The sequence below is a fragment of the Cnephaeus nilssonii genome, assembly GCF_951640355.1.
Source record: "Cnephaeus nilssonii genome assembly, chromosome: 11".
Lineage (NCBI taxonomy): Eukaryota > Metazoa > Chordata > Mammalia > Chiroptera > Vespertilionidae > Cnephaeus > Cnephaeus nilssonii.
This window is the reverse complement of record NC_137082.1, coordinates 25,576,839-25,604,290: the sequence shown is the minus strand read 5'-3', so window position 1 is coordinate 25,604,290 and position 27,452 is coordinate 25,576,839. Positions and strand designations below refer to the sequence as shown.

General features: G+C 43.9%; 1 protein-coding gene across 4 annotated transcripts in view; it reads left to right on the top strand.

Annotated features, from left to right (window-relative positions):
- PLCB4 (phospholipase C beta 4) overlaps positions 1-27,452 on the top strand; it is a 382,602-nt gene that overhangs the window by 270,475 nt on the left and 84,675 nt on the right. For all 4 annotated transcript variants that reach the window (XM_079783902.1, XM_079783900.1, XM_079783901.1 and 1 more), the window contains 2 exons: positions 20,465-20,544; positions 21,344-21,397. In XM_079783902.1, the coding sequence (XP_079640028.1) occupies positions 20,465-20,544; positions 21,344-21,397 (134 nt within the window). The remainder of the gene's footprint in view (positions 1-20,464; positions 20,545-21,343; positions 21,398-27,452) is intronic.

Genomic DNA, 27,452 nt, shown 5'->3' with positions numbered 1-27,452 from the left:
AGCCTGATGAATCTGATATTCTGGGTGTGGAACCTCATGAATCTGAAATTCTGGGGGTGGAGCCCCAGTCATCTGTGTTAACTCGCAGGTTATTCACCCAGTAATTATGATCTGGATGAAGTTTGAGTCCCTTTGGTTTAGCATACAAATGGATTTAGTCCAAATAGCACAACAATTTTGAACCCAAACAAATTTTTACCAAATTGATTGACTGCAGCATGCAGGGAAATCTCTAGACCTGTATATTTCATCAGCCTAGCCGTTGATAAGAATTCACTAAGTAAAAACACAAAAAGCACTATTTAAGAGAATATTTCCATCACTCTAGAGATAGGTTTGTTTCAAAGCATCCTCTGTTAAAACGCTATTTCTTGCAATGCAGTTTTAATATTGTTATATATGCCAGTACTTCTCCAAATGTGGTCTCCAAACCAGCAGCTCCAGCAGTACCTGGGAACTGAATTAAAGATGCAGGTTCTCAGGCCTTGCCCAGCCCTGCTGAGTCAGTAACCGGGTTTTAACTAGCCCTCCAGGTGATTGCATGCACACTCAATTTTAAGAACCACTGCCCTGCAAAAAAGCTCAGTAAGGAGCGTGTATATCCTGCTTCCCTCGCAGAAGCCTTGAAGAACTTACGTTAACTTTCCCATCTGCTGCCCAACCTCTCCTGAGCCAATGCCTGCTAGATGCTAACTAGCTAAGTATAAATCTGAATTTCCCATCTCTCACCCCAGCCCCAATACCCTTCGGTTTTTTGGATGCTCAAGTCTGGGATGGTGTACGTGTGTTATTAGTGTGTGTGTGTGTGTGTGTGTGTGTGTGTGTGTGCGCGCGCGCGCGCGCGCGCGTGTTTCCAAGTCTGAAAGTTGACATTTTCTTTTTTCATTTGGTTTTCTTTCAAATATTCTGAATTCGTTAGAAACAAATCAGTGAGGGGCCGTAAAACACTTTCTTTATTAAGGACAGAGCTATGAATCAGAGCAGATTGAGTGGTTGTGAGTTCATAAGTTCATAAATACCGGCCCACCTAGGTGTTTTCTTGCCAAATAGAGATAACGTGGTTCGTATGTTTTATTGCTGGGTTGAATGTAGAGACCATCCAGCTCTCTGTCTTGGGAGGGCTGAGTTCATCAGTGAGTCTGTGGAATGGGGTCTATGGAGAGGGTGAAACTTGTCTCCTTGGCCTCCAACAACCACCTTTCATCTCTCTTGCTGCCTTGGTTCTCAACCTACTCTTGCAACACCATCTGCCCCAGAATCCAGTACTTTCAGTGTCTCATCCATGGTGGCACTCTCTGAATTCTGAAATGATGTCTTTATCTCTGTAGCACCAAAAGCTGTCATTCCTTTAGACCAGAAGTTGGGAACTCAGATGTCTACAGGAGCCAGAGAGATGATGTGAATATGAAAAAGTGCCAGGAGAAGACAAGTGGGAGATTGTGTAGACTTGAGTGAGTTGAGTGTCCGTACCCATAGACATAACCATGGGGGTGGCCCATGGTAGAGGGAGAACAACATCAACTTACTTCCCGCCAATTTTCCAACTATGTGAACATGCGCCTCAGGTTGCTAACTTGGTGGTAGCAGTGCTTTTTCCATGCGATACTGGATATCTGGATTTTTTACATGAAATCTTCAGATATGAAAAGGTTGATAGATATATTCGTCTTTTAAATACTGTGTGTGCCAAATGACAAGGCTGCCTGTGGATCATTGAGAACCTTACCTCTAGACATCAGCCAGCATACAGTATGAATACACTTACACTAAGGTGAATGCTAATATATACTTAATGTGTTCACCTCATTGTCATTTTGAATGAGAAACCTGTTTCTTTTTCATTTCCTTCAGTTCTTCATCCAAGAGTTATTTTTTGATGAATTCTAAACTTGGACAAATCATTTTCACTATATGGGCCTTTTAATTCCCCAATAGTAAAAGAAGGGAGTTATACCAAGTGTCCCTTGATGTTACTTTCTCCTATAAGACTTAAGGAATCATTTTGAAAAAAGAAAAAAAAATGTTCTGAATGCCAAGGAGAGCACATGTGACTTGCTTTGACAAGACACTTGATAGAAGTCCCAGATTAGCCTAATGGGAGTCCCATCACCATCCCTCAGGCCATTTGCCAATCTACTGGGGTAGGAGGCTCTGTTGTTGGAGAAAGGAGGGGAGAGATTTCCATCAAAGAAGCAGGACATTGTACCCAGGAGCGGGAGGGCCTGCTGGTCAATTATGGTGATATCTATGGTGCACAGTCCACCAGAAGAGAGAAGGCTGTGCCGATGGGAGTTAGGACACAAGCAGAGGTTCAAAAGCAGAGGAATGTTGGACCCACAGTGTTGGGTCCAGTGAGAAGACTAGAGTAAACATTTGAGAAATTGGAAAATTAGGCTAAAACTGGGGCCTGCTTTGAGTGCCCACCCGCAATGCTTGTGGAATCTTCCCTAAAAATTCTAGGGAGGTAACATAGGTCATGACCTGCAGTGTGGGAGGGATGTGCCACAATCTTTACATTCTGAGAAGATTGACATCCTATTTAATAAAAGCATAATATGCTTAGTGTCCGGTCGTCCGGTGACCGGTTGACTGTTCAACCAATCAAAGCATAATATGCTAATGATATGTTAAGGCCTCTCAACTGCTCACTATGACATGCACTGACCACCAGGGGGCAGACAGCCAACCGGTCGACCAGTCACTATGACATGCACTGACTACCAAGAGGCAGACACTCCGACAGGTCGGAGCTTGCTGCTGAGGTCCGGCCGATCAGGACTGAGAGAGATGGGCCAGACATGCCCTGGAACCCTCCTGCGGTCCCTCCCCTGCTCTATCATGCACCAGTGGGGTCCCTCGGCCTGGCCTGCGCCCTCTCACAATTCAGGACCCCTCAGGGGATGTTGGAGAGCCGGTTTCAGCCCAATCCCACAGGCCACTCCCCTTGGGAGGGTGCCAGACGCAGGCCTCACGGCTGGTGAGTGCTGCTGTGGCAGCGTGAGCCTCTCCCAATCGGGACTGATTGGGCGTGAGCCTGTGGCAGGCACAGTGGGGCCGGGATGAGCAGGAGAAGCAGGCAGAAACTGCAGGCGGCGTTGGACTGTGGGTTTTGGCCAATCCCTGCCGGCCACCCTGAGGGTTCCCACCCATTCACGAATGTGTGCACCGGGCCTCTAGTATAGTAATAACACATGGCTGAGAGCACTGCTTCTCAAAGTGTGGTCTAGATCAGCAGCTTCATCATCACCAGGGACTTGTTAGAAATGCATGGTCTCAGGCCCTACCCATACCTGCTGAATCTGAGTCTGCACTTGAACAAGATCCTTAGGTGCTTGTTTTGCACACTAAAGTTTGAGAGGTTCTGAGACAAAATGCAAGAAAATTAGTTGTCCTTGGCTTCATCTAGTTACCCAAGGAGGAATCAAGAGAGTTTGTTCCTGAGTGAGGTTAGGCACTAAGTTAAGGTAGAAACGAGATTTTAAGTTTCATTACCAAGGAGTATGATGATACAGTTACAAGAACTTGAGGACCTGGTTACTTTGGGCCAAGAGGGGAAGGGACAATGAATTTGTTTAAATATGTCCTATGAGGAATGTGTGTGTTATGGGAATCACACAGAGCAAAGGAGATCACTGGCTACCTGGGGGCGGTCAGGGCTTGTCTGTGGGACCTGCCCTGGTCTGCACGACCCTGTGTTCTGCATCTCTTAACATTATGAAAGCAGCTATCTGTTTTCCTTTGGAACCCTCTACTTAAGTATTCGAATGTGGATTTTAACTGTAATTTTTCTTAGCACTGGAGTTACCTGAAACTAAAGCTTCTTGTCAAAATGCATGTTCAAGAAACTGGAGCTTTTGTTTTCAGGGGGGTTTTGTCACCAACACCAGTGAGGGTTCCTTGGAATAGTGAGAGGATCAAAGCGAGAAAGAAGCCTGGAGCTGTGTCGTAGCGCCCTGGCCTGCAACAACACTGAGCATCCTGGCATAGTCACTGTCAGCTTTTGCATGGACCATGCATTTTTACTGTTAATTGATGTATTCCGAATGTACAAGGAGTAGGGCTCACGAGGGAGCATTGCTGTCCATCCTCTACATTCCAGAAAGTACAGAGGAGGAAAAAGAAGAAAATAAACCCCTCCTAGAGATCGTTACCCCTCCTTCTGTGTGTTTTTTAACTGAAGTGAAAAACATTTTTGAAGTGTTTTTTTAACTGAAGTGAAATGCACATACATAAAATGAACCACGTTAAAGTGAACAATTCAGTGCCATTTGGTGAATCACACTGTTGTGGAACCACCACCTCTACCTAGTTCTAAAAACATGCTGTTCCTAGTCTAAAGAAGCCCTGTGCCCATTAAGCAGTGTGTCTATTAAGCTTCCCCCAAACTCCAACCACCTTAATGTGTCTTTTTAATGCACACACAATTTTCTTTTATGCACAGTTAAGCTCATGATGTTTATAGAGTTTAATATACTGTATTTTATAATTGAAAAAAATCCTTCATGTGCATTTCCTTGGTCTTTACATTTTTTCTTGGGCTCAGTGTATTTATAAACCCGCACAACCTTTGAGGTTGATTTTCTGGTGTTACCAGCTCATGCTTCTTGGGAAAACTTCCAGCCTCCGGGGCACTTCTGTTCCCGATGCTGCGGTCTTCACCGAGGACATGTTCCCATTGCTGGGCCTCTCTCACCCTCTCACCGTTGTGTTTCATGAATTTGACACGTTTCCGAAGCCGACACTCTAGGTTCTGGGCTCAGCCCAGAGCAGCTCATTTGCCCTAATTGCAAGTGTTATCAAATGACTCCACCAAGGGAATGCAAAACAAATTACTCTAATTGCACCAGAAACAAAATATGAAGTCAGGGTTTCACCTTTTGGTCCCTGGGAGAGGAAAAGGTCACTAGCTTTAAATTGCTTCTCCATGTACCACAAAGTTCCAGTTTTTACTGCTAGCAAAAATTGCCATCAAGAACATGATATACGTAATGTAGGCCTGCACCTGTTTGTATGCTTTCTAATCTTTGGGTTATAATTTTAAAGAGGGATCCATGAGGAGGTGGGTAGGGCACCTCACCTGCAATGACACTGTTGCCTCCAAGCACTATGATCTGTAGCAAATAATTTAATAATCTTATAATCAGGGGCTGACAAACTGCAGCCCATGCGCCAGACCAGCCCTCAGCTGATTCTGTATGACCAGTGAACTAGGAATGGCTTTTATATTTTAAAAGGCTGTGAAAACAAAATAAGACATAAAAACTGACCACCAGAGAACCACATGTGGCCTCCAAAGCCTGAAATGTTTGCTATCTGGTTCTTTACAGAAAAGGTGTATTGCCCAGCCTGTGTGGCTCAGTTGGTTGAGCTTCGACCCCTAAATCAGGAGGGCACAGTTCTAATTCCCAGTCAGAGCACATGCTAAGGTTTCGGACTTGATCCCCAGTAGGGGATGTGCAGGAGGCAGCTGATCAATAATTCTCCCTCATTGTTGATGTTTCTATCTCTCTCTCTCTCCTCCTTTCCTCTCCCTGAAATCAATAAAAACATTAAAAAATTTTTTAAAAGAAAAGGTTTGCTGATCCCTAATCCTATATAATAAAGATGTAGTATGCAAATTAACCCTCATACCCTCACAAGATGGCTGTCTATGACCAGGCCGGCAGGGTGGTTAGTGAGGGACAGCCAAACGACTGAACAAGCAGGCTGCGTGGGGTGACCAGGCCGGCAGGGTGGTTAGTGAGGAACAGCCAAACGACTGAACAAGCAGGCTGCATGGGGCAACCAGGATGGCAGGAGAGTTAGAGAGGGACAACCAAACAACTGAACAAGCAGGTTGCGTGGGGCAACCAGGCTGGCAGGGGGGTTAGTGAGGGACGACCAAATGACTGAACAGCAGGTTGCGTGGGGCGACCAGGCTGGCGGGGGGGCAGTTGGGGGTAACCAGGCCGGCAGGGGGGCCACTAAGGGGTGACTCGGCTGGCAGGGGGGGCAGTTAGGGGCAACCAGGCTGGCGGGGGGGGGGGCAGTTAGAGGCGATCAGGCCGGCATGCAGAGGCAGTGAGAGGTGATCAGGTTGGCGGGGGGAGGGGAGGGCACGGGGGAGGCAGTTAGGGGCAACCAGGCAGGCAGGCAGGTGAGAAATTAGGAGCCAGCAGTCCAGGATTGTGAGAGGGATGTCCCAGATTGGAGAGGGTGTAGGCTGGGCTTAGGGGACCCCCCCCCCCCATTCATGAATTTTGTGCACTGGGCCTCTAGTAATCATAATAACAAGAGCAGCAGCAGTGCAGTTGTTGTTGTTTTTTAGTTTATTTTGAGTGCCAGACCCTGCTCAAAGCACTTGGTGTGTATTATCTCATTTAATTCTCACAACAATTTTATGGGATGGGTATGATTATCCTCATTTTACAGAGGAAGAAATTGGCCTAGAGAGGTTGAGTAACTTGTCCAAGGTCACACAGCCAGTAAGTGGCAGAGCTGGTGTTTTGAACTTGGACAGTGGATTCACCCCAGATCCTGAATTCTACCACCGCCCTATGCTGGCGCTCTCAGGTTGGGGAACAGCCCTTTCTACCTATAACATTGTGCAACCTGACTATAGTTTTTAAGATAAATATTTAATACTAGAAGCCCAATGCACAAAATTCATGCATGGGTAGGGTCCCTAGGCCTGGCCGGCGATCAGGGCCGATCTGTAGGGTGACCGGTGGGGTGATCGGGGTCCCCTGCTGGCACCCGCCTTGGCCTGGCACTGCCCGCTCACTGGCCCCACCCCCCACTGCTGCCATCTGTCAGGGCCTGTGGGCTGGGGGCAGCTCCTGCATTGAGCGTCTGCCCCCTGGTGGTCAGTGTGCATCATAGCGACCAGTCGTTCTGAAGGTAGTTCAGCTATTCAGTTGATTTGCGTATTAGGGTTTTATATAGATAGATCGTTATCTGTGGGAGGTGTAGGACTAGGGAAGAACAGCATTTCCTAAATCGATCAGTAGCATAATGGATTCCTAAAAAAAAGTCCACATTTAAAGGGATTCCCTGGTCAAGTAGGCATCAGAAAGATTACAGGTTTCTCTATGGTAGGTAGCACTCTGAGAAATGTCACTATTCTCATATCAACTTCAGCAGAGGGTGGGGGAGGCTAGTCAGCTATTTCCCAAACTTTATTCATTTTTATTTTGATCTATTGAAGGGGCACAAATGAAAATCTTTTAGAATGACTAGTTACAGGAAAAAGTCAGCAAATGACATCATGGAGGCATTCTTCAGCCCAGTGTTTTTCAAGAAGGATCAAAACAATGGAATCTAGGCATTCATTTATCATCTTCCTAATAAACATTATTTTTATTGTCTCTGTTTTCCTGCTGCCATATTTCTTCCTTCCCTCCCCCTCCCCTTTTTCGGGGGCACACAGGAAAGTGGGGGCACTTTTCCGTAAATGATAGAAAGTTAGATAATGAAACAAACCCAGTGGCTTAGATTCTTTTTTAGTAACTCATATTAAGTCCTATTCAGTTTATAGGATTACATATGGATTGATGTGCCTAAGCTCATAAACAGGTTGATGCTGCCTGGGCAGGAGTTGGCCCCTTGATTGATTGTATCTGTCTCAGCGCCTCAGCAGGTAGCATTTGTCTGCGTGTGGAAATGCTGTTCATTTCGGCATGACTTAATTTGCCAGCATTGTCAGGAGGATTGGGACCTCGGGGATTATAAGCACAGACATCAGCCAAAGAAACAACTTCATGAATATCTTTCAACTCCGCGGTTGTTCATTCATCTTTTGCCCGCCAAGATTTTGCAAATTTGACAGTTGAGACTAAAAATGCATTCTCACAAAACTGGTGGTTTCTGACTGGCATAGGGTGATGCTCTTGATTTTTCTCAAAATCTTAAAGTTCTTCCGTTATTTTAGAGTTTTTCAATGGATGCCAAGTAAGTGTTATATAAAGTAAACAAAATGCCACATTTTCTTTTTGAATGATTTCTGGGATTTGTAGAAATGGAGCTGCTCTGCGAACTCTGAGGCACTAAAGAACATCACATATTGTTATTTAAAGTCAGTAGGCACCAGTGAACATAGGCATGAATGTATTCTGAATGTCCTATGTGTGTATGATTCCTTCGGCTGGGTCTGCAATATAAACTGACAGCAGACAAGAGAAAAGGCATAGAAATTTATTATTTTTTATTAATTTAATCCATTAATTTTTAAATTTTACATGCGTGGGGGCATTACAGAAAACTGAATACCCAAAGAAGCAGTGACATTTGAGTTTGTGTAGCATCTTAATAGGGGAAAGAGAGGAGCAAAAGGCCACTTATGGGAAAGCAAATGATTTTTAGGGAAGATTAATGGACCCTTAGGAGACGAGATAGTAGATATGAGAGAAGAGATAGTAGATATGATAATTTTGTGTCATTTTCTGTTTGGGTGTGGTGCCAACTTTTTATCTTCCAGAAGAGAAGATTAAAGTTAGTCCAGGGGATGGAATTTTAAGATAATTGAGTTTGTGTGTCTTTTAAATTGATTTTAGTGAGAGGAAGAGAAAGAGAGAGAGAACATCCATTTGTTGTTCCACTTATTTGTGTATTCATTGGCTGATTCTTGTAAGTGCCCCGACCAGGGATTGAACCTGAACCTTGGCGTATGAGGATGATGCTCTAACCAACTGAGCTAAGCTACCCAGCCAAGGCCAAGATAACTGAGTTCTTTAGGGAAGCTCTGTTTATAGACAGTTATGGGATTTCAGGAATTCAGATGCCTTCAGCTGAAAATAATTCTTGTGCCCAAGAGTCATATTTTTGGGTGGCACATCCTTCAACAGTATGTTGATCAGAATAGATATCTGGAAGGAGATGTAGTTATTTGGGACAAGATTCTATAGGTCCAATGGAACATGATTACAGAGTATCTTGCCGAGTGTGCCTTGGGCAGTGCAAAAATTGTCTCTTAGGAATCGTAATGGAAAGAAACAGATATGGTATGGGCACTGGACATTCCATTTCTGAGTGATGGCCAAGCACAGTGTCCTCTCCTTTCTTCTGACTATTTAGAGATCCTTTTTGACATAACTACCCAGTGTTGTCAAGATAACCCGCCAGGCTGGCAGACTATTTTGACTGTCTGTGAGTGACTAACCTAATTTTGACTAGGAAAGTATAAATATTATCCAGCCCCATCCAAATCTATCTTTAAAACACAGCCTCACATACTCATATATCACAGCTTATTTCCTGACCAAGTACTCATTTGCCATGTTCTGAAGGTAATTTAAGAATCAGATGATGCTTAATACATTCCTTCTTTAACCTTCTTCACCTTTACTCTGTGGACAGAGAACAGCAGATGAAAAATGTGTATTTTCTGGAAGACAGTCAGGCTATGTCAAGAGAAAATAAAAGTCCCAGTTGCTCTCTTTCAGATTTGAAAATTTTATGGAAATTGTTATTGACTTCCCAAGAGCTTTTGAGATTACTACTGGCTTGTCTCTGTATTGATATTCTTTTTTTTTTTTTTTTTTTTTGCCAAATCCCTATTATTGTTGACCATGATCTTCGATAGCTATGGATCATTATCATACACGCCTTAATTAAACGTTTCATCCTGGGTCTCACAATTGGATTTGTCTAGGGTTGCTTGCTTAGCTCCTTTATTATGTGTGAAATTCTTCACCATGGTATCTTTCACTCTTCTCTTCTGGGGTAACAGTTATGGAGACTTCCAGGTTTCTTTGCCTGATTTGTTCTTACTGTGAATGCTGTCATTGGCTGCCTGTTTGCCTTCTGTCCCAGGGCTATGAGGGGGTTGCAACACTGACATGATACCTTGTGAGACTGACATTCTACCTGCACTTCTCTCTCTCCTGAGTAGAGCCAGGAGAAGGTAGTTGAAATGAAAGAGAAAAGTTGTTTTTATATTTTCTTCCTAACATGATGTAAAAACTGGTCTGTGGTATGCAAACAAACGTTGCTGGATCTGCTCCCATTTAATTTTAAAATTGATTTAGCATTCTAGATGAACATATTGAAAGGGTAATATGGTACTGTGTGTTGTCAAGTCCTGCCTAAATCACCAGCCTCTCCACTCTCCTGCTTCGACCTCTGGGGTTTTAGAATCCTTGGGCCCTGCCTCAGACCTGGGCCAAATGCCATGGGCCTGAGACACTAGGATGGCACTCAGCCTCCAGGAACTCCTGCTGTGGTGTGGGCTCCAGCCTTGTGCTCAGGCCTCATCACTACACATTGTTAGCGCACGTGAGTAGGGTTCTTAATGTGTCCTCTGATTCTTGTTTTGAGACCTCTGTCTTGTCCTGAGACCTCTGTCTTATTTCTGTACCAAATTATTGAGTGAGTGTTCTCCCAGGAAGCCCAGACCTGTCCTGTCCTGATTTTGCGCTTACCTGTCTTGAAACCTGGGGGAGCTGTTACCTCTAACAGGCTTCTACAGGGCCATCTCCTGCTGCCTGATGAGATCCTGCAACATCACCAGCTTCTGGGTTTTCTGTAGCTCCGGAACTTCCTTTGAGCCAATGGCTGCCAGTATTGCTTTTATAATGCTTAGAACTTTCTCTAAAATAGGTTAACACAACAATGGTGTGTGTGTGTGTGTGTGTGTGTGTGTGTGTGTGTGTGTGTGTGTGAATTTTAATCCAAAACAGGGAATGAAAATTTAAAATTTAATGTGTCTCAATTGATATTACTCACCCTAAGGGTGGTTAGTGAGTATATGAAAAGCTTGACTCAAAAGCCCATGGCCCATTTATTATATATAAATTATACCTCAATAAAATTGATTAAAAACAAAACCAGACAAGTCTTTTCTCCAGTGGCCACCTCCATACGCTCTTCAATTATCTTTATCTCTGATTAGCGCCAGATGCTCGAGTACCAGCATAACTCAGTGAGTGTTGCAGGAGAGTCACCTGGAGGGCCTGTTCAATTGCAGGCTGCTGAGCCATCCCCAGAGTGTCCCATCCTGCAGGTTTTGGGTGGGGCCCAAGAATTGGTATTTCTAATACACTCCTGTGTGATGCTCATGCTGCTGATCCAGGAACCACTTGAGAATAGCTGGCATAGTGAAGAGCAGAACTGCTGTTTCATTGGTGGACTTCTGAGTAGTATTGAAGATATGCAGTGTCTAAAAATAACACACAAGCCCTGCTACCCTTGCGTGAACAGGGCACAAGAGACAAGCCCACATGCCTGCATGGCATCTCTTGAAAGCTTGTAAAAAATACAGAATCTCTGGCACGGCTGATGTGGTCCAGTGGTTGAGCATCAACCATTGAAGCAGAAGGTCATGGTTCAACTCCTGATCAATTAGGGCATATGCCTGAATTGTGGGCTTGATCCCCAATGTGGGGCATGAGGAGGCAGCTGATCAATGATTCTCTCTCATCATTGATGTTTCTATCTCTCTCTCCGTCTCCCTTCCTCTCTGAAATCAATAAAAATGTATTTTAAAAAAATACAGAATCTCCAATGCAGACACTAGACCTATTGCATCTGAATCAGTACTTTAATATAATCCCCAAGTGATCCAAATGCACATTAAAGTTTCAAAAATATTGGGGTAAACTAAATTTAGTGTATGTGGTCTAGTTCAGAGATCCACAGTTGTAGATTCATGTTAGAATTATCTGCAGTGTCTAAAAAGTAGATTGATGGCCCAACCACACTCATATTTTTAATGTGAATTTCCAGGGGTGGAGTCAGGCTTCTGAAATGTCTTCTAAACTCCACAGGGGATTCTGATGTACAGCAGGCTCTGGGAACTACTAATCTTGTCTCTGAGTGCTGTCCACAGTTTCATTTTCACAGTGCACCAGCTGGAAGTGTCTTCCCTTTGGCCTGCCTTCAAAATGAAATATTGACAACTTAATATCAACTAATACCTTATCCTAACTGAACTGAAATGATTTTATTTACCTTGCTTATATACGCTCATAATAGAAAACATCTTGGTTTCTCCCTACAGTGTCTTTTTAAAAAAATATGTTTTCATTTCTTTTTAGAGAGAGAGGAAGGGAGACGGATAGATAGAAACAGTGATAAAAGAGAAACATCATTGATTGCCTGCCTCTTGCACTCCCTCCTGATTGATTCTGAAACCTGGGCATGAGCCCTGACTGGGAATCGAGCCAGTGACCTCTTGGTTCATGGGTAGACTCTCAACCACTGAGCCACACCAGCCAGGCTTCCTACAGTGTCTTTACTCTAAAATCCGAGCCACTGTCTATATTTAGTGGCAAATGCTAACAATTTAGTGCAAAAGCTCAATGCCTTCCTAAAACTAGGTGTCTAATCTATATATGTAAAAGCTTAATATGCTAAGTGTCCGACCAATTGGTTGACCATTTGACCAGTTACTATGATGTGCACTGACCACCAGGGGGCAGATGCTCCGACTAGTAGGTTATCTTGCTGCTGGGGTCTGGCCAGTCCAGACTGGGTGAGATGGGCTGGACATGCCCTGGAGCCCTCCCACGGTCCCTCACCGGCTGGCCAGCCAACCTCCTGTGGTCCCGGCCAGCCAGCCCCGATTGGCCCCGATGGGCTGAACATGCCCTGGAGCCACCCTCTCATGATCCCTGCCTGGCCTCTAAAATATTTTTTTTCTAATTAATTCCAGGCCTCTAGTTTAATATAAAGATGTAGTTACTCCACTAAATATTACTCATCTAGAGATTTGTGAAATGTGAATCGTGTCTTGTTGCAGTGTTAAACACTGGAAATCTTACTTGAAAGTCTCATAGTTTGTCCCAAGTTCATGGAATTAGGTCTTATTTCCCTGCTTAAAGGCCTTCAATCTTACCAGAACTCAGTTCAAATGGATCGAAGGCTATATTTCAAATTCTATAAATTCCTGGTTTATGCTGTTTGAGCAGATGAAAACTACTTAATTGTTAGAGTAATTAGGCTTCCTAAGCATAGCCAATTGAAATATGTCCTGACTTTTTCTTACCCACACTTACTTAAACAGAAAGCAAATCTATACTAATAAAAGAGAAACATGCAAATATGCCCACAAGCCATGCCCATCAGCCAATCAGGAGTGAGTATGCAAATTAACCCAACCAATATAGGTACAGCCATGGAGCGAGCAGGAGGCTTGGGTTTCCCCGGCAATGGAGGAAACCAAGCTTCCCGCCCAGCCTGGCCTGCCCTGGCCTCTGCTCAAGGCTACAAAATTTCAATTATAGAAGATAAATAAATCCCAGATATGAGGCCTCTGCTTGGGTGGCTGGGGGGCGTGGCTGGCCTGCAAACCACCACAGGCCCCTCACCCAGGCCGCCCCACACCCCAAGGGAACCCCCACCCTGATCCGGGACACCCTTCAGGGCAAACCAGCCAGACCCCACCCATGCACCAGGCCTCTATCTTATCTAATAAAAGAATAATATGCAAATTGACCATCACTCCAACACACAAAATGGCTGCCCCCATATGGTCAAAGATGGCTGCCCCCATGTGGACACAGATGGTCACCACAAGATGGCCAGCAGGGGAGAGCAGTTGGGAGGGACCAGGCCTGCAAGGGAGGGCAGTTGTGGGTGATCAAGCCAGCAGAGGAGGGAAGTTAGGGGTGACCGAGCCGGCAGAGGAAGGCAGTTGGAGGCAACCAGGCCTGCAGGGAAGGGCAGTTGGGGGGGACCAAGCCTGCAGGGGAGGGCGGTTAGGGGCAATCAGGCTGGCAGGGCAGCAGTTAGGCATCAATCAGGCTGGCAGGCAGAAGTAGTTAGGGGAAATCAGGAAGGCAGGCAGGTGAGCAGTTGGGAGCCAGCATTCCTGGATTGTGAGAGTGATGTTTGACTGTCCGTTTAGGCCTGATCCCAGATCGGGCTTATCCTACCGGGATTGGGCCTAAACCAGCAGTTGGACATCCCTCAAGGGGTCCCCGATTGGAGAGGATGCAGGCTGGGCTGAGGGACACACATACCCCGTGCATGAATTTCATGCACCGGGCCTCTAGTAATAATAATAACCTTGCAAGGATCAAGGTTTATGAGTTCTAGGTGCCAAAAAGTTCCCATGTTCTAAATATTGCAGATGGCCCCATCCATTCATTATTTTCACATACAAGCAATTCAACTTCAGTCCCCTAAATGTGCAGGTCAGGCTTTCCATTCTAGTGAATGCAGATTTGTTCAGCGTAGGTGGGAGGAATATGACCAAAGCGAAGAGCGAATCAGGAACTGTGGGTCCTTACTAGAATTGCATATTCCAACTGAAGGCACTGTAGGAAACCTTCCCCTTCCTGAGAAACCAGACCTGGATCTTCCTAGGTGGGCAATGGAAGGAGATGCTTCAAGTTGGAGGGACTCCATCTCCTAGACCAGTGATGGCGAACATATGACACTCGTGTCAGCACTGACACGCTTAGCCATTTCTGATGACACGCGGCCGCTGAGGCATGCCGAGGATGAAACATTTGCTGCTCCTGAGGATGAAACATTTGCGAAATAATGTTTTTTTCTCAAAGTGACACACTACCTGAGTTATGCTCAGTTTTTTGGCGAAGTTTGACACACCAAGCTCAAAAGGTTGCCCATCACTGTCCTAGACCCAGGTTCCGCAAATGGAGGGTGCACATGAACCACCAGTAATCTTATTAAATGCACATTCTGATCCAGTGGGTCTGGGATGAGACCTGAGATTCTGCATTTCTAACCATCTACTAGGTCATGTGGATGTTATTCGTCTAGACAGTGGTCGGCAAACTGCGGCTCGCGAGCCGCGGTTTGCCGCTCTGTTGACTAATGAGTTTGCTGACCACTGCCTTAGGGAAAAACACCTAAAAAACATTTTAATAATGTACTGATGTCTTTAACCTGAAGTCAGAACTTCTGGGTAAGGGCAATGCCTTATGCAGTGGTCGGCAAACCTTTGTCAACAGAGCGGCGAACCGCATGTGGCTTGCGAGCCACAGTTTGCCAACCACTGGTCTAGGAGCCACCCCTTTGAGTGACATGGATTCAGAACAGAGTTTCTTTTTTTTTTTTTTAATTTAAATTCTTTATTGTTGAAAATATTACATTTGTCTCCTTTTTCCCTGGCCACTCCTATCCCCCAGCACATGCCCTCACCCCCCTACTGTCTGTGTCCTTTGGTTATGCTTATATACATGCATGCATACAAGTCCTTTGGTTGATCTCTTCCCACCCCTCCCCCCCCACCCCGCCTTCCCTCTGAGGTTTGAAGGTCTGTTCGATGTTTCTATGTCTCTGGATCTATCTTTGTTCATCAGTTTATGTTGTTCATTATATTCCACAAATGAATGAGATCATGTGATATTTATCTTTCTCCGATTGGCTTATTTCAGTTAGCATAATGCTCTCCAGGTCCATCCATGCTGTTGCAAATGGTAAGAACAGAGCTTCTTTTAGCGAGTTTGCAAACGAATCACTTGCAAAGCTCATTTAAACACAGATTTCTGTTCCAGGCCCTAAGACAGATTTAATAGGTGGAGCCTGATAATTGGCATCTTAATAATTCCCAGGCAATTCTGATGCTGCATGTTCCCGAAGTGGCAAGTCTCTAGTTAACTTTTGAGCACTGAGTTAAGAGGCCGCCACTGAAAACAAAGAGCCACACTGAAAGGTTAGGGAGGGAGCTGCCGCGTTTTTCCCTTTGGAGAAAATGACTTAGCAAACTTGGAGAGCGTCACGGGGTCTGTGTTATTTTTGTTTTGACAATATGCTTTTTTAACTAAAGACTAAAAAGAATGCTTCTGGAACAAAATCTAGAGATAAGATTGAGTTGAAGTGGTGCTGACTTGTATAATAATGATAATAATAGTTATTTTAAAAGGACAAATCTCTGTGTGTAGAACAAGGCTAGACGGACAAAATGTCAGTGGCTATCTCTTAATATCAGTACAGCAGGACCTTGAATAACAGGACATTTTGTTCAATGTCCTCATGTTATAATGTTGAGGAGATGCCGTAGGGACTTAACTCTTGTTTGTATCAATTAGCCTATGGTAAAACTGGTTTTGTTAGGTGTCCTTTCAGTTAAAGTCGCAGAACCTATCCACTAAGTTCAGTGACGATGATGTTTACTTTTTGCTCTATGCTTTATTTTGCTTTACATTTTTCTATAGCGGGACTTAAGTATTGCTTTTATAACCTTTTAAAAAAAAAACCTAATGTTTTTAAGAGGGGAAAAAGTAAGATATATACACTGTGTAAATTCTTATATTTTTCAGGTTAGCTTTTGTTTTATCTCTCATTATACACATTTATTTTAATGGGAAGGGAATTCTTTTTGTCTATGACAGTCCTACTGTTCTGAGGGCAAAGGACATAGGTAAGTCTGCGGCCCAGCCATTTGCCTGGAAAATGATGAAAATAAGTTTAAGGAGTGCAAGGGGAGAGGTCAAAGTTTCCCAGGGGCATATGAGAGACAGTTTCTGTTCCTCGCTCTTTTACACCCAAATGGTCCAGCACAAGCCCTCAGGAGTCCTTTGAAGGGCCTTTTTTTCCTTTCCCTTAGAATGGCTGAAGTAGGCTTTAAGTTAATTTAAGCAAAATTGGAAAAGGTTACAATGAGATAACAGTAACTATTACAAGTGCAGAAACTGCCGATGCGGGCACCAGAACTGAACGGTTCCGGTGGGCTGGGCCCCAGTATCCAGGCTGCCTGTGCCCACGCAGGAAGGAGGACCAGGCAGAAGCCACCCAGTGTCATATGAATCATATTACGAGTGTGTCACCACGGAGCCAGTGTATCCAAGTCACTTCATTTTTTTCTTCTGTTAAGCTGGGCGCTTTCAAAGAAGTTGATGTGCATCTAGTTTACTCCTGGCACAACTTTCCAACTAAACTCTCAGGCTCTACTGACACCTGCTGGCATTTCATCTATTTTATGTTAAACACAAACAAAGCAAAAAGTTAAATGCTTACAATATTTTTCATGGCCATTTGGCCTTATTATGCTAAGTGTGCATTACCTGAAAGATAATAGAGAGTAAAAAAGGTCTGATAGGGAGGGAGATGTAAACAGACATTGAGTGGAAATATCCCCAGTGAGAAGGGCAGACTACAGCATTCTTCTTGCCTCTGGGCCCCGAGCTAGCAGCTCCATGACCTCAGGCCAGGCCCTTAACCTCACTTTCATCAACATAAAGGTAAGGAAGTAGCAACCATCTTCCCAGGGCACTTTAGGACTTGTGAGGATTCCCGTGGCATTTCCTGCTAACTGAGGCCTGAGTGCTGCCACTGCAGATATGACCTCTAAAGGTCACTCTCAGGGACCTTTTCCCCACAATAAGCAAGAATCTTGCCCAGCCGGTGTGGCTCAGGGGTTGAGCATCGACCTATAACAAGGAGGTCATGGTTTGATTCCCAGTCAGGGCACATGCCCTAATTGCAGGTTCAATCTCCAGTAGGGGAAGAGGCAGCCAATCAATGATTCTTGCTCATCATTGATGTTTCTATCTCACTCTTCTTCTTCCTTCCTCTCTGAAATCAATTTAAAAAAAAAAAAAGATTCTTCACCATATTTTCAGAAGATGGGTGGAAGTTTTTGAAGCCTCCTCAAAACCTCGCATTTCTGCAGTCTATTTCTAGAAACAACTAAATTAGAACAATCAGGAAAAAAAAATTAAAAAAACAGTGAACAGTCTCAGAAATTATCCACTTTTCTGTCCTAGGAAACCGTGGACTTTGTTTTGTGTTTTGGAACACATACCAAGCCTTCAGGTTAAGAAAATGCTTCCCAGTTAATGCCAAACGAATTATTTGTGCTTTTTCTGTCTCCTCCTGGGAAACTCTGTATGAGCCTGTGGTCTGTTAGGCCAATAACAGGATATTTGATAGTCCCCGGGGAGTTATAGTCACATATTTAGCCTGACAGAGGAAGGGAAGTCTGATGATGAAAATAATTGAGGCATTTCTTTAATGCTCCTATTTCATTTCTTCCTCCTGCCTCAGAATCCTGACTTCACTTACCATGCTTTCTGAGGTTTTCACTGCTATCCACTGTCCTCAGAAATGGCCTTTTCCAGTTGTGAAAGGAAATTTACCTCTTACAGCGCTTAAGTCCTCCCTCAGAAAGCCGTTAGGTATGATTGGAGCCCAAAGAGAAAAGCAAAAAGTCAGATTCACATCCATTGGGATAGCTACTCTAAAAAAAAAAAATTAAAAACAGAACAAAATTACAAATGTCAGTGAGGAGGTGGAGAAATTAAAACCTTTGTGGGTTATTGGTGGAGATTGTTAAATGGCACGGCTACCATTGAAAATAGTATGGTGATCCCTCAAAAAATAAAGAATACAATTGCCACATAACCCAGCAAGTCCATTTCTGACTATATATCCAAAAGAAATGAAAACAAGAACTTAAAGAGATATGTGTACACCTATGTTCACATTCACAGCAGCATTATTTGCAATGGCCAACAGGTGGAAGCAACCCAAGTGCCCGAAAAATGAGGGAATAAACCAAATGTGGTATATACATACCCTGGAATAATCCTCAGCCTTTAAAAGGAAGGATGCTTCATGGATGAACCTTGGGGACATTATACTAAATGACATAAGCCAGTCACAAAAAGACAGATACTATATGATCCCACTTATATGAAGCAAATTCATAGAGACAGAGTAGAATGGTGGTTACCCAGACTAGGGGGGAAGAAAAAAGGGAGTTGTTGTTTAATGGCTGCAGAGGACAGAGTTTCAGATTTTCAAGATGAAAAGAGTTCTGGAGATAGAAGGTGGGGAGGGTTGCACCACAATGTATATCACGAATGCCACTGAACTATTCACTTAAAAAATGTTCGAAATGATAACTTTTATGTTATATATATATTTTACCACAATTAAAATTAAAACCACACACACACTTACAGAACTCAGTCATGGCCTCTGGCCCTCGCAGTGACTAAATCATTTGATGTGTCAAAACGTGCAATAAATCCTTCTGTGATGATAGGAATGTCCTGCATTTGCACTGTCCAATATGGTAGGCACTAGCCCAGTGTTGGCTTTTGATTACTTGAAATGGGACTAGTGCAATGGAGGCTCTGAATTTTATTTTTATTCAGTTCAGATTTATACAGGCATGTGTGGCTAGTGGCTACCAAACGGGAGGGAGCAGGAAGAATGTACACCCATAGTACTATCTATTCCAACCTATTCCCCTGCCCAGCACAAAGCTTCAGCAGTCAGACTATAAAGGTAAGGTACAGGCTTGTGTGGGAGCCCAGTTCTTTTAACCTCCAGTGTTAACTTAGTATGAAACACTTTGCCAAGAGTGGGATTCTTTATTTTAGCATCTTGGTTTGGCATTCATTGGCACAGTTATTGGGCCCAAGGACAGAGTTGGCCTTAACCTACAGGCCAGCCTTTTCTATTAAAATGTCCTTTAGAGACCCACATTCCTTCACTGCCTGCCCTGCATAACCTTCCTTCACTTTTCCCTGTAGATCCATGGGGTGATGGCTGTGAACTAAGGCTGAGATCCAAGCCCTTAGACAGAAATTATTTGAGCGCATTGCTGCCTCCTGTGAGTGCCCAGGCACTTAGTGAATAGTTTACTTTTTAAGGCTTTGCTGAAAAATACAGACAGTAAGATATGTAACAAACTCTCTCTTTTTAAAAAATATATATATTTATTGATTTCAGAGAGGAAGGAAGAGGGAGAGAGAGATAGAAACATCAGTAATGAGAGAGAATCATTGATCGGCTGCCTCCTACACACCCCCCACTGGGGACCAAGCCCGCAACCCGGGCATGTGCCCTGACCAGGAATCGAACCATGACCTCCTGGTTCATAGGTCGCTGCTCAACCACTGAGCCACACTGGCTGGGCTGTAATAAACTCTTAGAATGAAATAGTACCACACAATAGAGTTGATGAACCCCTAAAGCATTCTTTGTCTAGAATGGAAATTGATAAAGATGTCATTTTGTATTGTGTAATGTTGCTTAGAAATTGTTAAGCTTGCCAGTGATTGAAAGGGGGCTTATATTTAAACAGACTGCAAATAGAAGGCTTCACAAGTCAATCAGAGAGCAGCACACCTCATGACAACCCAGTGTTTAATGACATTGTGGATGCCACATTTATCTTTTTGGAAAGGATAAAAGCTGTTTATTAAAGAATAAAAAATCAGCAGGCCCTGGCCAGGTAGCTCAGTTTCTTAGAATGTTGTCCCAATATGCCAATGTTGCGGGTTCAATCCCCCATCAGGACACATACAAGGATTAACCATTGAATACATAAAAAATAAGTGAAACAACAAGTAGATGTTTCTCTCTCTTTATCTCTCCCTCCCTCTCTCTCTAAAAATTAATACATTATTTTTTTTAATGAGCATGCAAAATGAAGATGGCTGTGTGGCAGAAAAGTGATAAAAGAAGAGTGTATGTTATTATTACACAAAGTGGATACAGGCTATCTAATCAAAACCATGCTTAGCTCAGCATATTTATTCACCAAGAACACTTCTTTTTCTTTCAGCAATGGGTAGACGGCCTGAGATCCATCATACACAACTTCAGGGCCAACAACGTCAGTCCAATGACCTGCCTCAAGAAACAGTGAGTTTCATTTGTTTCCCCCTTTGTTCTTGGCTGTTATCAAGCAAAGGGTCAGAGTAGAAAATGAGGCTTAGTATGTGGCCAGGCAATGTCTTGCTAGCCTTCCCCTCCATGCTCCTGACCTTAGAGAGGAAGTTGACCAATACACACCTATACGCATTATGCCACCTGGCAGGGCGTTCGTGATAAACCTACAGCCCCAGAACTACGTGAATGGAATGGTTGATGCCCCGAGTGTCCTCTTGGGCTGTGGGCACTGCCTTCTGTGTCCCCAGACTGAGTGTGCTGATACATAGCTCCCGGTGCCCGGGGCCATAGCTGGGTGCTGCTGGGGCCTGAGTGTCTGTTTCATGAGATGGAGAAATGAGGAGTGTGGCCAAGAGAAGTACTTGCAAGAGCACCACTGAGCCCATGGGCTGTTTAGCACACAATCAGGGATCCAGAGGTATTTTTGAAAATCAGAAAACAGACCTTAGCCTGTTTCCAAATTCCAGAGAGATACCAAGTGGTAGATTTTAAAAAATAATTTTTTAAGTTTAAATATGTACCATGCATATTTGGTCAATACTTAATAGTGAAGAACTATTTGTTGTTCATCTGAAATTCAAATGTAACTCAAAGTCCCCTATTTTTATTTGCTAAATCAGACAACCCTAAATTCATGTCGCAGTGCATGATTGTCTCTGGTTTTCAAACTACATGTTCTGTTTGAATGAGCGATCTTGTAAAGTGCTTTTATCCTGATTGAAGCTGTTCCTCCTAAGAAACATTAAGACAGCGTTGTCCTGTTGTTTTCCAGCTGGATGAAATTGGCATTTATGACCAACACAAATGGTAAAATTCCAGTGAGGAGGTAAGTCACTCCTTTCTGCGTGTTCTTCTGTATCCTGTGTCCACCCTCATCATACCAGAGCGAAGAGAGAGCCCTCCAAGTACTTGTTCACTGCTTTCACTCAAAAACATTCCGGAGGCTGAGCTTGAATCACTTCAGCAAACACCATCTTCAGTTTGTAAAAATCATTTTATGAACAAAAATTGCATTTTGCCACCAACTAGATGGCAACATCTACTGCACTTTGATAAGTCAAGGAGCATCTGAAATGTAGCATTAATTTTTAAAATCTTCAAGTAGGTGGGTTTTTAAGATTTAAATGCGTTTTACCTGTGTGCCCTCAGGTAAATTTTAGCAATAATTGGCTAAAATGAAAGAAGTGTTTATTGTGCACCTGCAGTGGCAGTGTATGGACTTTGTCTCAGGAAAGAGATGCCTCTGGATAGTGGCTCTCATTCTAGGCTTTGCAGGTCGTCTGGTGCCCAGGGCAGGGGCGCCTCTGTCTTCTTGCACCTGTTCTCTAGGTGGACTGTCACACACTCTTCAGCTCTGTCCATCCCTCACCTTGCCCAAGGTAACAGTGACACAGAGAATCAAGGGTGAGGAGACCATGAACCAGTACATCCTCCACATGTGTTCTTCAATGCCGACATGTTTGCCCCCAGGCTTTCCTCTTCTCTGCCTCCTGACTCCCTTCAGGTCTTAGTGTTTGCTAGTAGTCCGTGAGTGCAGTTGGAAGCTCTTATGATGGTAGGCATGGACATTCTCTACTAAACTCTATGGTATCATTTTGGTTGGGTTTTGGTAAGCACCTCATGGAAATTCCAGAAGTTGAGCTGGCCCCAGAGCCTCTGCTGTCCACATGAGACTAGGAGTATATTTGGATGCATCAATCTAAGCCCCCAACCTTCAACCAAACAGGCTCCCCAGATACCAACCTGCTCTTCCAGGAATCTCCAGAATCAGGTTCACTTGTACTTCTTCTCTGGACACCATGTTATCAAAGAAGCCAACCAACCACCAACAACAAATAAAACCCAGAATTACAGGGGAGTCACCACTGGCACAGCATTTGAGTTAGACATATTCCACAGTGGCATGCTGATCACACTTGGCCATTTCTGACTCCTCTAGGCCTTCCTCTCTGCCCAGACACTTCGTTCTGCTGGGAAGTTTCCGTTCTGTATCCCTATGAGTGTATCTTCATACTCGCTCAACATATTCTTTTCAGATTAAACCGAATTGTCCTAGAGGTCATCATTTTTCTTAATTACATGTATTATAACAGTCATGAACTAAAGTATCCATGTGACACAACTGAAATATCAATGAGAAAATGAAAAGCATACAAATCATCAAAGAGACCATAGACATGGCCCGGGCTGTTGTTGCTAGGTGGTTAGAGCACTGGTTGGCCTGAACACCAAAGTGTCATGGGTTCATTTCCCAGTCAAGGGCATGTACCTGGGTTACAAGCTCCATCCCCAGCCCCAGTCCTGCTGCGTACAGAAGGCAACCAATGAATGTGTTTCACATCAATGTCTCTCTCTCTCTCTCTCACTCACTCTCACTCTCACTCTCTCTCCCCTTCTCGATCTCCCTTGAATTCTCTCTTTAAAAAAAAAAAAAAAAAAGACCCTAACCGGTTTGGCTCAGTGGATAGAGCGTCGGCCTCTGAACTGAAAGGTCCCAGGTTCAATTCCAGTCAAGGGCATATACCTTGGTTGCGGGCACATCCCCAGTGGGAGGTGTGCAGGAGGCAGCTGATCGATGTTTCTCTCTCATCGATGTTTCTAACTCTCTATCACTCTCCCTTCCTCTCTGTAAAAAAGCAATATAATATATTTTTTTAAAAAGACCATGGACAGTGTTCCTTTTACTTAACCTTTTATTGAGGGTTTACAGGGTTATATGCCTCAAGCATTGGTTGTGGTCTTCACACAGCTACATATAGGATTCCCTGATTTTTATTTAATAGTTTACTAGCAAGTCAATGTGATGCCTCCTGTATGGTTTATAAAAAGCCTTGTGAGCATCCTTGACTGATGGTTATTGGCAAAGACACTTTACACTGACCCTCACTTTATTTACAACTCCTTCTTCTGTTGAGCGATAGCAGGACAATTATTTTAATGTATCCCAGCATTCTCCAGCTACTTGCAAATATATACTGACTTTTTATTTAAAATTAGTATGGAAGTAGTAAGTCCAAACTTAGAGAACGTAAATAGCAGTGTCAAGAAAAGAAACGTAAATTGGATCAGTTTTTACATATCTTACTCTCTTGCATTTTCTTCCCAGATAAGGTTCAGGAAATGGACAAAGTATAAAACACATAAATTGTGATCAGAGCACTTGTAACCAGCAGTTCTGGTTTCATTTGCATGCATCCTACTAATCACATTGCTGTTATACTCTTGAAGGCTTTTTCTGATTCCAAAGATCTTTATCTAGCGTGTTCACATAGGAAATTACCTTTTTTGTAGAAATAGCCGAGATGTTTTGTCATCTTCTGTAGCTCTCTTGGACATGGGCTCTTTGGTGCCTGCCAGTATTAACAGGTGTTTGACACGAGACATCTGTGATTCGGGGGCAGTTGGTTGGAGTTGATGGGGAGTTGATACCACGCCAGAAAAAAGCGGATAAATCTCCTGGTGGATGAGCTGCCAAGGGCTAGGGGAAATTGTTCTGAATGTTTTAATGGCTACGAAGAGTAAACACTTTTAAAAAGGCGTTTCATCACTATCATTCTGGAGTTTTTAAAATGGAAACTATCAGTATATTAGTATGTGTGCACAATGTTACAGGGGACCTGTACAGTACACAGCTTGGGAATGGCCCTGCTCTTTAGCATTAATCAACATTTAATAGCCAGGAAGTTTCAGGGATGATGAATGAAGAAAGTCTTACCCTTTATCTCCCTCTTTTCTTTTCTTTCTGTGTACAATATCTCATGCAGTCGGCTTTTCTCTCAAGCTTACAAACTCACACTCAGCTCGTCTTCCCACTCTGACCAAAGCTTTGGAGGGGGCACTGTTCTCTTTTGCCATCTCCTATTCTCTGTCACCTGGAGTTGGGAGCAGATGCTGGAGAGTTGGGAAAGGGGAGCCAGCCAGTGGTGTGGGCTCTCCTGGAGGGAGTCGGGAGGGGGACAGCTGTGTTAAAGAAGGCCGAGGCCCTCAGGTGTGGTTGTGGCAGCCCGTCTTCTACATAATCCACCCATGTCCCCACGGCCCCGCCTGCCCACTAGGAGGGTCCGGTTCTGCTAGGGCTTCATTTCAGGAGTCCTCCCTGAAGATGGTGTTACGCTGTTGGATAGATTGTGGGCCCTTTGAGGGCAAGCAAAGAGTGAGACTCCCTTCGTTTCTAGGAACATTGGTGTCTTAGTCACCTGTAAGGTCCCCGGGAACGTAACTAGGATTCTAATAGGACTGGGCACCACTTAAGGGTATTTGCTTTTATGCCATTTCCTTTGGGGAAGTGATTTATTTTGATTCAATAAAATCTCATTGAGCACCTGTTTGTTATGAAGCACTAAGCTGTACTCTGTAGGCATGAGGCTGTCTGTCAAAGCTAACTCAATCATAGTCCTTTTTATACATGTTTCTATGGAATGCCTAGGATGGTTTCTAAAATGGTCCAGCCTGTGATAAGTGTGTTTCTCTCAGGTCCCTGGATAAATGGCCTTCTGCCGGGCCTCTGAGGCAACTGGAAACTCAAAGAATTCGCCTTCACTCCACAACCCCCCTTACCCCTGAGCGAGTCCGTTTAAGGCCTAGAATGATTCTGAAAGCTGCCTGAAGCAAAGGGAATAAAGGCAATGCCCCGGGGAATGGTCTGTTCACTTGCTTTCTCCCACTTTCCACTGTGGGTTTGCTCTCTTTTATGGAATGAGGTGAGCAAATCTGTGGTGAGGTTGGCCAGCCCAAGTCCCCTCATGGAAAGGTGGCCTGAGAATGAGACCCTCTGGCCATATGCCACTTCTTGCCTTTATTTTCTTCAGCTCAGTAATGCTACTGGGCATGACTGCCCTCGCTAATATATTCCTATGTGGATTTCCCTCTGTCCAGGCACTAGCCACCCTACTTTCTCTCTCAAGTTTTCTATCTCCCACAAATGCTTGAATCTTCCTAATCCCATGAGGTGATCTTTTTCTACATCATTTTTTAAAAAAGAAGTATTTTTATTGATTTTTTTTTTTTAGAGAGAGAGAGAGAGAACTTCATCGGTTATCTCCTGTTTGCACACCAACACGGGATCAAACCCACAACCTAGGTACGTGCCCCGACTGGGAATCAATCGAACCTGCCACCTTTTGGTGCATGGGATGACGCTCAACCAACTGAGCCACACCAGCCTGGGCATCTACTTTTCATTTCTTGGTGCTTCACGAAGTCCTAGCCAAAAAAATTCTGTTTCTATACACGCTTTCCTTCCTCCTTGAAAGAGCCCTTACCAAACATCCAGGTTCTGTTTTATCAGAAAGGCTCAGCCCTGTACCTGCTACATTCACGACCATGTCAATCAGTTTTCATCTCCTTTGCCAGGCCATCCAAACCTAGCAGAAGCTCAAGTTAGCGGAGATACCCTGAGATTGCTATGCAAAGTTTCCTCCTCAGTACAGGTGCCAGATATTGCAAATCCTGCCCGGGGCCTGTAGCTCTCCCATTAACACATTCTTTAAAAAAATACACATGGGAGAGCTACTTCCCCCCTGTATTATAAAGGTCAGATAAATTGCTTCTTAGCCCAATTTAAAGTATGTAAATTCTATGAACTCTAGAGAAGTGGGAGAATGTGGAAATAGTGCCCTCTACAGTAGAAATCCTCTCACTTGATGTCTAATACTTAAGCCCTTCCATGTCTGTAGATTTCTTAAAGGGAATTCATAGGCTTCCCTATATTTGAATACAATTGTTTCAAGCACTCTTTAAAATATACCTCTTGAAGTATTCTTGGACCAAGTGTGAAACAATAAAGCTTTGAATGAACACGTAACAATTCATTTACTTAAAGTCAGGTCTTCCCACTCTACAGTTAAAGTGGTGCTTTCTCCCACTCATCGGGATTAACTGGCGGCGCTGTTTACATTTGGAGCTTGCCTTCCACTTAATGTGAATGGTGGAGTACAGGGCAAGGTTGGGACCAGGGAGGCACTGCTACAAACTCTCTTGTGCTCACAGGCAAGGCGTTCTATAGTTAAGCTTCTCAGGTGAAAGCATGCTCTATCTTAAGTGGAGGCTGGACTTCTGATTTCAGTTAAAATTATTATGGTGACAGTTATCAATCAGGGAGTGAATGGAGGCTCCTTGGGTAGCTAAGGCATGGCTCAGAGCCAGTGTGGATTCCAGGGCACCAAGTAATCTCCTCAGTAGCGTTCATTCTGAGGGTCACTAATGTATTAATCCTAGGGAGTCTCTTTTTTCTATCTTTATCATCATTAGAAAATGTGCTCATTGAGGTGGCATCCATTGTACTCCTCTTAGTGCACACCCTACTAGTTCAAAGGCTGGGCACACAGTGTAATATACAGCTCTTGGAACACAGAAACCCACACCTGAAACCTATATGAACATATTATCCATTGTCACCCCAATAAATTTAATTTAAAAAAGGCTGCACCATTATTCAAAAATAACATGTCTAGAGTTAGTGCCAAGATTCTGATGAAACATGGAATAATTGTTCCCCTGCCTCTCCTCTCCCCCTCACCTGTCACCTACATAACCTACTCCACAATCCTTGATGCAGCTGACATTTCAGAGTAGCTCAAGGATGCTTGGCTCAGAAAACAAACACATAAAAAAATATGGCTGATAGAACATGTCAGCTGTAGTCAGTGTGACACCAGGGCCAGGGCATTCGCAAGCATGGGCTGAGTTTGAAGGGCCCACTTCTTTTCTCCAAGCCCAGATTTGGTCAACATACAGTGTTTTTCTACAGCTATCGTCCATCTGCCACATGCCCTTTTCCTAAAAAGTAATTTGGCAGTGTCAACATGTGTCATTATTTTTGTCCAAAGGTATGTATCCCCCAGAGTCTGTGGTATTCACAGGCATGCAGGGGTCGGCCTGTC